Source organism: Sinocyclocheilus anshuiensis, unplaced genomic scaffold, assembly GCF_001515605.1.
Source record: "Sinocyclocheilus anshuiensis isolate Anshui unplaced genomic scaffold, SAMN03320099.WGS_v1.1 scaffold838, whole genome shotgun sequence".
NCBI classification, from domain to species: domain Eukaryota; kingdom Metazoa; phylum Chordata; class Actinopteri; order Cypriniformes; family Cyprinidae; genus Sinocyclocheilus; species Sinocyclocheilus anshuiensis.
The window spans coordinates 1,506,369-1,523,162 of NW_015539915.1; the positions used below are offsets into that span (position 1 = coordinate 1,506,369).

The 16,794-nt window shown below is 36.1% G+C and overlaps 1 protein-coding gene across 13 annotated transcripts in view; it reads left to right on the top strand.

Annotated features, from left to right (window-relative positions):
• Positions 1-16,794, top strand: part of LOC107686461 (protein unc-13 homolog B-like) — a 100,721-nt gene that overhangs the window by 21,538 nt on the left and 62,389 nt on the right. For all 13 annotated transcript variants that reach the window (XM_016483476.1, XM_016483480.1, XM_016483481.1 and 10 more), the window contains exons 3-6: positions 6,735-6,834; positions 10,851-10,968; positions 11,152-11,275; positions 13,947-14,020. In XM_016483476.1, coding sequence (XP_016338962.1) covers positions 6,735-6,834; positions 10,851-10,968; positions 11,152-11,275; positions 13,947-14,020 — 416 coding nt within the window. The remainder of the gene's footprint in view (positions 1-6,734; positions 6,835-10,850; positions 10,969-11,151; positions 11,276-13,946; positions 14,021-16,794) is intronic.

Sequence of the window (16,794 nt, forward strand, 5' to 3'; positions counted from 1 at the left end):
CTGCATCCCGATACCGTGTTCGGAAAGAAAATGACGTGTAGGCGGAACCCCTAAAGGGAATAAATACGAGATGGGTGGAAAATATATATTTCAATATTTATTGAACTATATACGCACGTACTCTGTTTATACTATGGAGCGGCAATACTTGCCACACATTTTATATGTTTGTCAGTGGTACTGAGGGTCTGCAAATCATTCACCATCGTCCACAGTCATCTCTCCTTACTCTGTTTATGTGGTAAGTGAAATTTTATGTACTGTAGGATGTAACAGGCAACCGTTACACCGTGTCTACACTGGACGCGGCCGCGCCGCATCAGCTAAAGTCTGACTACATTGAACGCGACAAAGCAACCGTTGAAAATCATTTGAAATTTGTGTCAGCATGTCATAAATAGAACGCGGCAGCAGTTTACTGTCGGGGATTTGTGTGTCGTGCCGCATCCAGTGTAGACCGCATCACTGATTATAGTGAGTTCTATAGACTGATCTATATATAATAAATCTCTATTATAGATCAGTGGTTCTATAGTATTTTGTCGTGCCGCGCCGCTTGCGTCCGGTGTAGAAATGGTGTTAGGAATCGTGTTTTCCTTTATAAGGATTCACGGTTTGGGCACACCCCCTAACTCTTCCCCCACACCCCTCCCCCCGCTCGCCCTCGCCGATCGCGATGTTTCACTGTAGATATCGTCCGATGCCAATTTTGTAGACATCGCCCAACCCTAGTCACGCGCGGTTAGTTCTTCGTCTTTGTACTTTGGTTAAAAACTCCATCTCATTTTCTCTTCCAACCTTAAAATCATCCGACATCATTTTACATTTTTGTAAAGGGCATTTGACTTTTTTTTGCATGTTCGCTTTGTAAACATTGGGTCGGTACTTTTGCCTACGTCTCGCGTGACCTTTCCAATATCACCTATTAAAGACACACATCGCAGAGCTAATGCAAGCCGAGCATTTGTGTTTAAAAAGTGTATAAATCCTACATTTTTTTTTTTTAAGAAAATGACATCGTTTTGCTAGATAAGACACTTATTCCTCGGCTGGGATCATGTAGAGCCCTTTGAAGCTGCATTGAAACTGTATTTTTGACCTTCAACCCATTGGTTCCCGCTGAAGTCCACTATATGGAGAAAAATCCTGGAATTTTTCCTCAAAAAACGTAATTTCTTTTGCGACTGAAGAAAGAAAGACATGAACATCTTGGATGACATAGGGGTGAGTAAATTTTTATTCTGGAAGTGAATTTATCCTTTAAGTCATTTTGCTTGTCAAGTAAGTTTATCTTAATTCAAGAATGTTTAGATATTTTTACTAGAAAACATCAAAATCAAAGTCAAAATATTAAGTCAAAAAAATTTATTTTTGCAGTGTGGAAGCTTGTTTTTTTCACCACTGAATAAAGAAGGGACATTTAATCTCACAATTCTGACTTTTTTCACAGAATTGCAAGTTTATATCCTGCAATTCTGACTTATAACACACAATTGCGTTATAAAGTCAGAATTGTGAAATATATCAATTTGCAATTGTAAGAAAAGTCTCTTTTCCTCAGAATTGACTTTATAACTTGCAGTCACAAGTATATATCTCACAATTCTGAGAAAAGTCAGAATTGCAAGGAAAAAAGGCAGATTTGTGAGATATAAACTCGCAATTGTAAGTCAGAAATGCAAATCTTTTTCTTGCAATTGTGAGTTTATATCTTGCAGGTCTGACTTTGTAACTCGCAATTGCAAGTTGATATCTCACAACTGTGATTAAAAAAAGTCAGAATTGTGATATAAACTTGCAATTGCAAGAAAAAATGTCAACAACAGTGGACCCCACCCCACTGACTTTCATTGTATGGACACAAACACCAAAACATTTTTCAGAATATCATCTTTTGTGGTCAGAAGACCATGATTAATGAGCTGATATTTTGAGTACATTTGGAGTACAATAGCTGTTTTCTTAAAACATTCATATTTATATCTTATCTCCTTTAAATTCTGCATTAACAATCTCTACAAATAGTCCGTCCCTGCGTGATAATAAAACCAGACAAAGCCTGGTTTATCTGAATGAGACATTAGTGGGCCGCTCACTCCCTCTGGGACTCTTGAGCACTCTTCACTCGGATCACACCCGATCCTGAATTTCCCAATCGCTCTGCGCCATCACTTAAACAAACAAGCAGCTCAGCACATGTCAGACTGCAATACTGTGTCACTGGCTCTATTGTATCAGAGAGTAAACAGTCGCTTGAGAATTCGCCTGACTCTGTCTGTCTGTGACAGGTGGCTCTTTTGTGTTCCAGCGCTGGAGAATGTTTACTTTACCTCTCTAAAACCACTAAGATTGTTCTGCCAGAGCCAGGCTTATCCTGCATCTAAAAGTGTGACCTATATTAAACCGAAATTTTTTGGGCCATGTAACTGCAAATGGAACTTGCATTGTAATACTCCGAAATGCATGTCTCTCATATTTAGGGTTGCAAAAAGGTGGAAAATTTCCAGTAAATTTTGGAAACATTCCAGAAATTTTGGAAACTTTCCAGGATTTTTTTGAATATTCCAGGGATTTTTGGAAAGTTTCCATAACCTTGCCGGAAATTTTCCACCCTACTTTGCAACCCTACTAATATTCTTATGTTTGCATTTTTGCATATTGCATATAACTTTCAGTAAAAGTTTCATTAATGTTCAATCAAAAGTAAGGATTTATGACACCTGCTCAAAAAGAAAAGTGGTTTCCGTGCGGAACAAGTTGCATTTTTTATTTTTATTTATTTTTTATAAATATGTACAAATGAATCTTCTCATGACATGATGCATAACTTCATTAAATATTTTTCTGTAGTCCACCACTGTCAGCATAAACGCTTCGTTAATGTAGCATAAACTGCAAAAAGCATGTACAGGTACCGCGCACATAGAAGAATCCCTCGTGTGAACCTGCGTATACAAACCTCAAATCCATCCCATACCTCATACATGATTCATCAGGGATCTGAAACGGAAATGTCAGGTCTCGATTGTATGCTACCTTTGACTAATTTAACGGAAAACTCAACTAGAGTCAATAATGAATGATGACATGGTGCAGTCATCAAAAAACAGTAAAACCTTCATGTTCCCATGAAACCTTAAGTTTTAAAGTTTAAAGTTTTGCTTCAAGTAGGATATTCAGAGTTTTGTTTGTTCACTTAGTAGCAAGTTAACTAGAGATCCATGTTACATACAGAAATTTTAGAAGTCTGCACTCTTTTCTGCTAATTTCTCTGTGATTTCTGTGCAGCTGGTTGAAGAACACTGGTGCTATATTATTTCTGTGTTTTTTTTTTTTTGGGCAACGTCAGGTATTTCAAAATAAGCCGGTCACTAAAAGGCACATAAAAACTAAACAATCTCTGATTGGATGTTTTTCATGTCAGTCAGAGCCTCTGTAGGTGGTTATTGGCCAGAATAAGCTTAAATCTGGACTAGACTTTATCCTAATAGACAAAAGTCTGGCTATGTGAGACTAATATGATTAAATCCACACTTTACAATTTCATTCACCTGATATGTTTTTCATCTGTAGAATTTCCCCACCTCCCTCTCTCCTACGCTACCTGACATAATGGATAATCAGGAGATGTGCTGAATCCATAATTGGCATCTGAATGTAAAGTGGCTCTCTGCTAATCTGGCCAGGTGTGATGCCTATAACGTCATAGTTTTGTCTCTCGAGACGCTCATTGCTTGATTGATTAGTTCCTGTCAACCCCAACCTCCACCTAGCTAGAGCCATAGCAGAGAATGTATTTCAGTGGCAATTCACTGCTTGTATTAGTTGTCTTAATTTGTCTCATTTTTGGTGTTTGCGTTGTTTTGCCATACAGTGGCCCCAAAACTACCAGATAATCTTCAAGTACGTCATTTTGAACAGTCTGTCTTGTTAAGTTTACTCACCTGTCAATCAATCATTGCTCTAAAACAAACTTTGCTTTTATGTTTTGAACTTTTGTATTTTGAGAAATCAAACCTGACTATTTTTACTTGCTTGAAGGAATAATGCTGAAAATTTACTCCTCCTCAGGCTATCCAAGATGTAGATTAGTTTTTCTTCATCAAAACAGATTTGGAGAAATGTAGCATTACATCACTTGCTCACCAATGGATCCTCTGCAGTGAATGGGTGCCGTCAGAATGAGAGTCCAAACAGCTGATTAAAAACATCACAATAATCCACAAGTAATCCACACCACTCCAGTCCATCAATTAATGTCTCGGAAACCATCTTCACAAGCATTTTATTGTCTTCACAAGATGTTAATTGATGGATTGGAGGGGGTGTGGATTATGTTTTTATTGGCTGTTTGGACTCATTCTGACGGCACCCATTCACTGCAGAGGATTCATTGGTGAGCAAGTGATGTAATGCTACATTTCCCCAAATCTGTTCCCATGAAGAAACAAAATCATCTATATCTTTCATCAAGGCTTGAGGGTCAGTCCATTTTTGGGTGAACTATTTCTTTAATGAATGGTTTTGGTTGTCTTGGACTGTTCACAATTCATCTTTGCACATCATTTAAAAAAAAAAAGCTTGTCTTCATAATCTTTCATCAAAATGTGACTAGATGTAGTCAAATGAATATAAATGTTATTGTGTATTTTAATTCAGGATAACTGAATGCACCAATGCATAATAAAATTAGGAACATGTAGTATATAGGGTCATCTAAAGCAGGACAAGCACCTGCTCGCTCTAGCTGGTCTCTTTATCTTTGTGAATGGATTGGAAGGTATTTTTGCCCCCGTGTCTTATTTGAACTGGTTCGTGTTGATTTTTGTTGTCGTGGAGAGGCCTGATTGTCTTTGTCTCTGTGGAAACCTGTTGAAACAAGGAAACAAACACTGTGCAGTGAAGCACCAAAGTTGATCAAATCTGTTTTAACAGCTGACGACCCTTTCACACTTCTCATGAGCAGGACATCCAGCAGTGCTTTAATAAAGTCATAAGTTAAGACAGTTTTCCTGGCTTTCTTCTTTTTAGAAAATGTAATGGACTTCAGTAAGGAAACTGTACATTATTTTCACCGTTTTCCAGACAGACTCGGCATGTCAATGTAGCTGATGTCATCATCATGTAATGGTTCCCTTGCTCTGGATCTTTATAGTGGCCTGTGTGACAGTAATAGTGTCAAATCTCTGAATGTTTATATGTCTTTTAATGCAAGACCACTGGTTTTCTCTGGGTGGGAGGAGAGCAGTGGGCGGCACTGCTGGCAGACCGTATCATCGGGCACGTGTTGGCCAGCCCCCCATCGCCGGCAAACGGGAAATGAATAGTGTTGGTTATGTCACCGTCTCAGTAATCCTTCTGCTGTCGACACTAGTGCGTATGTGTGTTTACGTGTTTGCATACACGTTTGTATGCATGCTTATGAAGGGCCATCCTTATGAATTTGACTTGAAAATATTCCACTGACATGAAGCTCATTTATTTTTGGAATACATTAAAATGCAATTCGTATATACAGTCACCTGAATGCACCATTTCTGTTTTTCATTTCTGATCTAAAATTCATTTTGATATTTTTTGGGGGGCAGAGAGTCAAAAATGTCAGGGTGGTACAACCGTCCTGATATCAAGAAGAAGAAAAAACTCCTGAAAACAATGAAACTATTAAAAGGAAAACCTTTGTAGTTTGACGTTCTTTGATTATTATTTCTATATTATTTGATTATTACTTGTTATTCATATTTGAAACAAAAATGGTCTGCCAAATCAAAGTCATGTGGTGCTACCAACATGCAGAAGTATGAAGTAAAGCAAACATTTATGGGCAATGGTGCTAATGATAACCCTAAATTATAAAACTACTCAAAATGAAACTGGATTTTAACAAGACAGAGGTAAATTATGGTTAGAATCTGTATAGACAATAGTGGTAAATTCGCGTCTTGTGGTCTAAATTCTATGTATGGCATAAATTCATAAAGATCTGTTGCTAAACTGATGCTTTTTCCCTCTGTTGAGGATCTCATGTGAGATTATGGAGGTCAGGGCTCTGTGGGGGGGAGGGGAATCACACTAATCTTTACTCAGCACTACAGCATTATTGCTCAGGCTTTATTTAGTCACAGTCCTGCCACATGTGCTCTGGGATTCCCAGGCGAACTTGACCAACCAGCATGCACTTTTTTTTTTTTGGCCAATACTATTACTTTAGAAGTGTGCGTAATTACCATAAACACTACACTAGGTTATTGTGGGTGGTTGGCTAGGAGTTGCTATGCAGTTGCTAATGTGTTCTGAGTTGTTTTTAGTTTGTTTCTATTTGATTACTAGCATGTTCTGGTGGTTTCTAGCAAGTAATATCAGAACATTTGAAGTTACATGATCTAAAGTTTTGTATCATTCATGCTTTTAGTACAAATCTGCAGGATGATTTATATGCTAAAGTTTAAAAACATCATGAAATGGCTTGACAAGTATTATTTTCTTTCCTATGTTGAAGTTGGGGCGGCCCTGCACATGACATGCAGAAAAAATATTAACTAATTAATTAAATACATAACTTGCACTAGGGACTAAAGATGGCTTCATAGCTGAAAGGCTAAACATGGACTATAAGTCACACAACAATTTAGATTTCATTGTGGTCTCAAAATACTTTTCAGTCCAATCCAATTAAATTGCTTTGATTAAAAAAAAAACTGCATATAAACATGTATCTTCTGCTTTATTTGTAGATAAATTCAACGCCTATGTGACACTGAAAGTGCAAAATGTGAAGAGTACCACCATCACTGTGAGGGGAGACCAGCCATGCTGGGAGCAGGACTTCATGTTGTAAGTTTTTCTATCACAACTTGTCACTGTAACACCACTACCCAGACAGCAATCTTATTATCGCTAATGTACTGGTCAATTACTAGAGGGTAGGGATGTCATATGTAGAGGGTCTGGATGTCTTTCTGCTAGTCATTCATCTGTCACGGCAATGAGAGAAATCTAACCTGGCAACCACACAAACTCTCTGCTTTAAAGCTTTTGTTGGCAAACTAATGAGCGCCTCTCAGCTGCCAAGATAACAACCCTGATAATCAGGCTGTTTGTGTGTTACGTTCCACATCTAGATCCAGTTGGTTTCTTAAAGGTGAAACGTGTCATTTTCTGTGTTCAAATACTTTCTTTTATGATTAACATGTTGGGATTTCCCAGCAATGATCTCAGAGGAGACCTTACCTGTTTGTTCCTTAACAATGAGGAAAAATTCTGAAGAAAAAAGGGTGAATAGGATACGGATACACGTGTAGGTCAGATTACCAGATATCAGACATTTTCAGATAGAGCTGTCACGATTCCTCCATTCAGTTTGAGTCCTCGATTGTGTCGAGTAACCGGCAAAATACAGGAAGTGGCGCATTCCATGGACGACAATCCATAAAATGCATTATTAGACCATTTTCCAAGGCTGCATGGCATATTAAAAGGGGTCATGAATGGCCTCTGTTTTTTTATTTTGTACCACTTATAATATTATCTGGTCCACTTTCCACTGCCAAGTTTCAGTGAATATTGCGTGACACTGTACATGTAGCCTTGGTTTTGTTGGTTTCAATATTCGATATAAATGCATATAATTAAATAATTAGCGTTTAAACATCTTACAACTCTACATTTTAAGACAAAATTTGCGCATAACAGGCTATCACCCAGAGAACATGCCCAATTTCCAAATTTCCATTTGCTCCAGGAAATGAAACTGGCTCAGTGTTTCTTGTCGCTCATTTGTTTTCTCTCAGAGATTTATATCTGTTTATTTAGATTCCCGTCCTGTCCTCATATTACATCCATGCGTTCTGTCTCAGGTGTTGGATGTGTGTCTTTGTTTGCATAGTCACTGGGATGTGGCTGTCTGTAGTTTCTCAGCTTATCTCGACTGTTGTTTCACACTTGTCGGACTTCTCTATATGTATTCTTGATTTTTCTTCGACTGTTAAACATTATATGCTTTTGTACTTGTTGTAACATAGTACTAGCTATTAGTAAATTCATTACTCTAGATTAGTGGTACTCAACCAAATTGACATGTTAAAAATGTTTACTTCCTCAATGATATCTATATACTTGATGAAATATGGAAGGCATGATCTTTACTGTTTTTGTGACTACTTTGTAACTTCCATAATATTTATGAGCCATTAAATGATGTCATTCAATCAACAAAAGTGATACAATACTGACTATAGGTCATTGAAAATAAATTAAAGCATTTATTTATTTATTGTTTGTGTAGTTCTGGTTTCCACGGTAACAGTGACTCACTTGATTGGTTGATTTTGCTTCAGAATTATGGGTAATGTAGTTCTTCACCAGAAATGTAGTGTAATAGTGTAGTAAACAAAATGCTGAAATTTTGCTGCATAAACTGTGGTACAATTTTGTCCCAGCCCTAATGAATTTAAGGCTTGTCCACAGGGACAGTAATGCACCCTCATTCCCATTGATGACTTCATGCTTTCTTGTCCTAATGGAACTTCAGAAAGCCAGATGTCATCATTATTGAACAGAGCCCTTCAATCTAGTCAAGCTTTGTGTGTCTTTGCTCTCAGAGGAGCATTTGAAAGCAGCGTTGACATTAGCTCAAGACTGGCTAAACATTACAGTATGTAATATTCCAGTGTTGCCTTACAAAATAGCCTATAGCTGAACCATATTCATGTGTTGCCTACATTTCCGTTGAACAAATTCAGTCCATTAAGGTTAAGCCAGAGAAACCTGCATACTTTCGTCTGTTTGCCCTCTCTCTGAGCCTGTTTGACTAGCTTAAATAATTATTATGATTATAACCATATTGCCAGTGGGATTACGTCTGTTTATATAGCTCCTCATTTGTTTGTTTGATCAAAGGGCAAAGTTATTGTATCATTCAGACGTGTCACGAGTTCAGCCGTTCTGTCTGAACCTCCATACGACCCTGCGGGTGAGTTTGAGACGTCACGTCTCTCCGGACATGCATTTTTAGCGTGCGTACGTGGCGTCAGCAAGCTCTATCTGTCTCTATAGCAACCTATCAATTAATAATTACTCAGCCCATTGTCGCTTGCCATGTTCTGGAAAACTAACAAGTGCAAAAAAAGAGAAATAAGCAAACAAGGTGTTCTCTGGGGGTCTAAAACCATCTCATCCTCACCACACTTTGGAGACAATTGAAAGCCTAAATGAATAATGAATGGATTTCCAAATGCTCCTCTTTAAGTACCGCACTCGCGTGTGCTTTGGGCTTCTCTATTTATAACAAGCAGAGCAGCAGATAAAAGCCACATTTGTCTCATTCAGTTGTAGAAAAGGCTTGCATCCTGTTAGCAGATGGTGTGAAGCCATTGTTATGGAGCACGCTTTTACCAGCACAAATATTATTTAATTTTTTACACTGTACTATTTGATTATGCAGAGCAGACTTTAGCATTTGTATAGCGATTTGAACTAATTTATGACTTGTTAGACACACCTGATGTTCAAATAAACTGTGCGTTAAATATCAATTAACGTCATTGTGCTTAGAATATTTGCAGTAAGTGTTTCTCTAAGCTTCTCAAACACAGAATGTTGTCATACTTGATTAACTAGCAATTGCTTGATTAATTAGCAAAACTTGGGAAAAGTTCCCCTGAAAGATTAAAAATCTAGTTTGCTATGCTTTTTATTGCATGTTTGAGTCAGCTGTATAATGCTTTTCTTAATCTTTATGTCTGAATAATCCTACACTGCACCTGGGATCTTATAAAACACTGAGACAATGAAGATGAAGCTAATTAGACCCGTTTCAGCTGCTTTGGTCCTTTTCCACTTGGTGGTGTGGTGAAGTACCACACAGTCTGTAAAAATATGGAGATCAAGCACTCAACAAACTGGAGTAGTGGTGCAAGGTTATGGAAGGTCATCTATCAACACATTGTTCAGTTTGTCTTCAACCATATTTGTCTTCAATACACTACTGTTCAAAAGTTTTTTTTTGAAAGACGACTCTTATGCTCACCAAGGCTGCATTTATTTGATTGAAAATTCACTACATTTTATTTAGTTAAATTTTATTTCACAATTTTATTGTGAATATTACAGTTTTAGTTTAAGTGGTTGTTTTCTATTTTTATGTATACTAGAATGTAATTTATTCCAGTAATGCAAAGCTACTTATCAGTGTTGAAAACAGTTGTGCTGCTTGTCACTTGATTAATTTCTGTCAAAACAATCTGACCCCAAACTCTTGAATGGTAGTGTATCATTTATGCATTTCTTTTGTTTTATTTAAAGGGATAGTGATGAAAATGAAATGAAAATCGTCATTAATTACTCCCCTTCATGTCGTTCCAAACCCGTAAGACCTTTCTTCTTTTCTGTGTCAGACTTCAACATTTGTTTCTTTACGCACAAAAAGTATTTTCGTAGCGTCAAAATTAAGGTTGAACCACTGATGTCACATGGAATGTTTTAACAATGTCCTGACTACATTTCTGGGCCTTGAACGTGGTAGTTCCCTTGCTGTCTAAGCAGGGTCAGAAAGCTCTCAGATTTAATCAAAAATATTGATGGTCTTACGGGTTTGGAACGACATGAGGGTGAGTAATAATGACAGAATTTTCATTTTTTGGCAAACTATCCCTTTAAGGCTGGAAAGGCTCCAATGAGATGCTCCTTAAAGAAACTATTAGTAAAATTGTTGTAGTATGTTCAAAATATATTATGGGCATTTTATGATGTACTGAAAATTACAAAAAACTGAACGGTTGCAATTGCCGCTTACAAAAACTAACAAAAAACTACACCTTTTGAAGCATCTTTTGTTGTGTTGTGACCTTCAGTGAGATCAGCCGGCTGGACCTGGGCCTCATTATAGAGGTGTGGAACAAAGGTCTCATCTGGGACACCATGTTAGGAACAGCCTGGATCCCACTCAAAAGCATCTGCCATTCAGAGGAGGTCAGGAAGTCATGCACATCTCAAAATCTTACATCATTCCGTGATAAAATAAATTTCTTATGGAATGTTTGTAGTTGTTTAATTTCAGTGAACTTGGTCATCAAGCATCAAGCTGTCCTAAAGATTCCTCTCTTTCATGTGTGTTTCATTTATACTGTAATGAATAACCTTTCCTCTGAACAGGAGGGCCCTGGCGAGTGGATATTTTTGGACTCTGAAGTTCTGATGAAGGCAGATGAGATATATGGGACTAAAAATCCAACTCCACATCGGGTCCTGCTGGACACTCGCTTTGAACTGCCCTTCGGTGAGACTGACTTTTTAAAATTTCTTTGTGTAATTTAAAAAAGTACATCCTTTCATGTTGTTGTTTTTCTTCATTTACACAACCATTCAAAAGTTTGGGGTGATTAAGAATACATTTTTACAATATCACTTTTTCTCTGCAAAGACACATTAAGATTATCAAAATTGACACTAAAGACATTTATAATTTTACAGTAGATTTCAGTTTCAAATGAATTCTGTTCTTTTTAAACTAAAAATTCACCAAAGAATCCTGAAAAAAAAAAATGGTCATGCATCCACAAAAATATTAAACAGCACAACACAACACTGATAGTAATAATTAAAAATGTTTCTTAAGCAGCAAATCAGCATATTGGCATAATTTCTGAAGGATCATGTGACACTGAAAACTGGAGTAATGATGCTGAATTCAGCTTTGCATCACAGGAATTACATTTTACATCAAAATAGAAAACAGTCATTTTAAATTGTAATAATATTTCACAGTATTACTCTTTTTACTGTATTTTTGTTCAAATGCAGCCTTGGTGACCTGAAGAGTGTTCTTTAAAAACTTTTGAATGGTAGTGTTCTTGCTTTCGTGTTATTCCAAACTAACTTTCTTCAGAGGAGCACAAAATAAGAAATTGTAACAGTCCCCAAGCACTGTCTGGCAACTGAATGTAAAAGAGCAGCGTGGACATTTTTCAGAACTTCTTATTTTGTCTTCCACATTAAGAATGGCTTGCTGATCTGTTATTTGGAAATGCAGCTGCTTGAGATCAATCCCATCTGTCTCTCTGGTGCTTTTGGGCTCCATTGATTTGTTGAATGTCATCAGGGTTGAGTGAATCTCCTTCAGGCAGCTGCTTGCTTTCTAATAAAACAGTTTTCAGACTGTCTCTCTAAAACTGCTGATTTATCCAGCATACAGTGTTGTAATGTTAAAAAGTGACTAATTTTTTTTAGATTTTTCAAATTAAATGCTAACAAGTAAAAACAAACAAAGCTTTTTAGACTTGAATGACACTGTTTCCTGATAAATGGCTTTTTCTCTGTAACCTAGTGTGACAAGGATCCATGTAGCGGAGATATAAAAGGAGGCTTGAGCTTTTCGCTTGCTGGTTGAATTATCACTTTGATTTGCATCTCTTTGTGTAAGACTTAACAAAAATAATTACATTTTTGCCAGCTGTGTCTCCATTGTGAGTGGAGCTATGGGCTGTAAATAAAGTGTGCGGCGGTGAACACGCTGCAGGTTGTTGGGATGTGAAAGCTCGGACCTTCGCAAGTGGCGAATTTGGCCTGGATACCTGCCATTGATCCCATTCATAAGCCAGACTGTTTTATCCGAGCACTTTGAAGCTACTCTCCTCATGTGCCGTATCCCATGTGCCTTCAAAGGGAGCTGCACACAGTATCTGATGCTTTGTATACAATTGGACCCAATTTCAATTTGTTTTCAGATTCGGTCCTCAGGACTGACAGTCTGCCATTTTGCAGTGAAATCGGATTTGATTGTTCAGACAAGGTAGTCACTGATCAAAATATATATATCACACTGTAAAACAATTTGTGAAATTTACTAGCCATTCCTGAGTGAAAATTGTTTTAAAGAAATGGCAAGTAACAATGAAATTAAACGGGATTTTTAAGTAGAAAGACTGAAATAATTTTCAGTAATTTTGTTTATTTACAAGTACAACAGTAAATTTAGTTTTATTTATAACTTGGAAAATTATGCACTTTTTACAGTGCAGCTGTCATGGCAATGACTATGAAACAAGAGTCTGATTGTCCGGACTTGATCTGGTTTCAAACTACATATTAATGTGCTTTAGGTCTGGTTTACAAACATGTTTCTTTGCTGTTCAGACTACAAACAATGGTTTCAAACTACATATTAATGTGCTTTAGGTCTGGTTTACAAGCATGTTTCTTTGCTGTTCAGACTACAAACAATAGTTTCAAACTACATATTAATGTGCTTTAGGTCTGCTTTGCAAACATGTTTTTTGCTGTTCAGACTACAAACAATGAAACCGATTTCTTAATATGGTTTCAAACTACCTGTAAATGTGCTTTAGATCTGGTTTGCAAACATGTTTCTTTGCTGTTGAGACCACAAACAATGAAACTGATTTCTTAATCTGGTTTCAAAATACCTACAGTATGAATGTGCTTTACTGTAGATTTGGTTTGAAAACATGTTTTTTTCTTTTCAGACTAAACAATGAAAACAATTTCAGTTGTACAAGTAAAAGTGTTTTTTCCCCTACCTTTATGTTTTTTTGTTGAACTGCTGCACAAACTATGTTTATACATGCTAATTTTTTTTAATGCACAGGTGTCACAAACATGGTTTGTTTGCTAAGTAACAAATATAGTAAATATTTTCAGTTTGAACTAAACTACTGTTTTTTTTCCCCTTCCCCTAAAAATATTGCGGCAAATGGAGCTTCAGACTGACAGCACAACATCCCTTTGTTCCTATACTTGCTTTTAAAGTGAAGTGTCAAGTAATGCTCTGTTTTTTAACTGGCAGACTATTTTTAAGGTCCCTCGGCCAAGTAGCTCATTATACATTTAAAAGGTCTGAATACATAATCATAACTTCTTAGCACATGTAAATGGTCTGCATGAGGTTTTATGTCTTGGACCGCAACACTCATGACTCTACGATTTTGCAGAAATCCCAGAGGATGAGGCTCGATACTGGACCGGCAAACTGGAACGCATCAATGCTATGGGCATTCATGATGAGGTAAGACCTGTGCATGTGCAGCTAAACAACAGCATGCTTTCAATATTTCAGTACATGTGAGCTTAGTTACCAAACAAGAGTCCACACTGACTGTCATTGCATATAATTATATGAGAAGAGGTTGCATGACAATTTTCTGAATGCATTTACATTGTGTTTGGTTACAGTTGTCGTTGTAATTTGCATCTAAAAAGGAAGTGTAGGCAGTGTTTACCAGAATCACAATATTGCTTTTTAGCATTACTCAACATTATATACTTTACTGTGGAGTAATATGACCATAACTATAAACCTCAGATTAATTTTGAGAGAATAATTACTTTTTTGATGCCTATTATGTTTCTTTTGCCTAAAAAGCTGATGTATATGATTTTAAACTAATATTTGTTTTATACAATGTCATAGCTGTGAGATGTTGTGTTACTGTAATATTAGTTTTGAGGTAGAAATGTTATATATGAATTGAAAAATATTACATCCAGTTATCTTCTTTTACTTTTGATTATAGCTGTTTTTGTGGAAAAAGAAAAATATAAATAAAAAGAAAAATATTAATAGTTAATATTAAAATATTCGAATATTTTATTTAAAATTATATTTACCATTTTAGTAAAAAAAGTTAATGTGTATACCACTTTGACTTTCTTCTTTACACACAAATCATTCCTGACAGCTAAAATAAGTATAGAATAAGTTATTCAGTAATAGTTTGTAATGTAATAGTATTATTTGAATCTAATTTGAGATGGGTTAATATCATTTATATCTTAACCACCATTATAATCACTCCTTTTGTAAGATGCAATAAATTAATCATTATCTTGCTCGTCAAGGCTATACAGTTATTTTTGACACTTATTAATTCTTATATTAAATCATGGCAGGTATTTTGCAGTCTGAGTTATAAATGTAGGTTTCCCTCTTGGTTATTTAATAATTAGTGTCACAGCTTTGGTATGTGGTCAGCATGTGTGTGTTCTGAGCAGTTATTTTTTTGTTGTGATCGATTAATAAAATACACATATGGGTATTTGTCTAGGACCTATTATCATTATTCAGATTATATATATATATATATGAGGCCATAAACTCTATGAATATTATTTCTTAAAAGAATTAGCAATATATTGTCCATATATTGCTCTACTCCTGCTGTTGGAGTATAACATGTCATACCACAGGACTTCAACTTTCAAATATTTTATATCAGATATTATGTACAGCAGATACACCAGTTTATCAATGTCCAATGTACGTTTTTCACAAAATGAAGCAAATCAAGGTAGTCCTTAAATTAGGGTGACCATACGTCCTCTTTTTCCCGGACATGTTCTCTTTCTGGAAAAAATGCGTCTGGCATTTTTGCCATTAGTGTGCGTTTTTGTATTAGAGCCATGTGAGGACTGTGTCCAGTCCCGCCTACTCTCGCAAACATTCTAATATTGCATATAATTTTCGCGCATCAGGGGGCCGCTATCAATATGTGGAGAATATAATCTCTTTTGGATGAGCGCTCGCTGTTCACTTTCGATTTCGCGATCACGTGCGCTCCGTGTAAAGGAAGATCAGATATTTTTCAATGAGCTCAGGATCTGTTGAGCAGCAAATCCTCCAGCATAGTCTGTCAGCCATCTCTCCTCTCAACCTGTGATTAGTCAAATCTGACTCCTGCAGCTCGTGTTGGATGCAGGATTGTCAAGTCCGCATTTTTTTTTCCCGATGGAATTGGGGTACTTTTAAACTGTTGCCATGGCTTGATTCCCCCCCCCCGGATTAAAGGCAGGGCCTGCCCGTCGCATAGGTGAAATAGGCAGGTGCTATAGGGGAGCCCAAATGTGTTAAGTTTTTCTTTTTAATTATTATTAAATAATATTATTTTAATTAAGGGTGTACTATATATCGACATATAATCGATATTGCATTATGGCTTAATATAATATGGCACAAAGCTAAAGTCAAACCATTCTGTTTTTGCTTCAGGTTTTGAAATTATACAGTTTAATTTAGATCAAAATATAATGAAGCAACTAACCATATTCTTCCTACTAATATTTTCATTCTTTCTTGTCTTTTGCTTAACCCTCATCCGTCCCTCCCGAACCTATAACAAAAGTGTCCCTCGTGGGTCAAAATGACCCGAAGGCCAAAAATGACACTAATTTTATCTTTGGTCCATTTTTACATTTTTTTTTTTTTTTCTAATTTTTTTATGTAGGGTTTTTTTTTTTTTTTGTTATGAGAACATTAAGGAAACATTCCATTTTATAATAAAAAAAAAAAAAAGAGAAAAACAATTAATTATATGTATAGACACAATTGTTATGAAATAAATATCTGTTTATGTTTTAATCAGAGGCGGACAGTAACTAAGTACATTTACTTGAGTATTGTACTTAACCCTCATCTGTCCCTCCCGAACCTATAAAAGTGTCCCTCACGGGTCAAAATGACCCGAAGGCCAAAAATGACAGTAATTTTATTTTTGGTCCAGAAAGCTTATATTGGTCCATTTTTATTTTTTTCAAATTTTTTATGTAGGTTTTTTTTTATTTTTTATAATTTTTTGGTGATTTTTATTTTATTCACATTAAATTCTGGATATTTGTATGAAAATTAGCATATTTTATAAAATTTTTCACCAAAAAACAAAACCAAGAAAGACACAATTTCTGCATATTTATACTTTAAAGGGCTCCTATGATGTTGCTAAAAAGAACATTTATTTTGTGTATTTGGTGTAATGAAATGTTTATGCGGTTTAAGGTTCAAAAAAC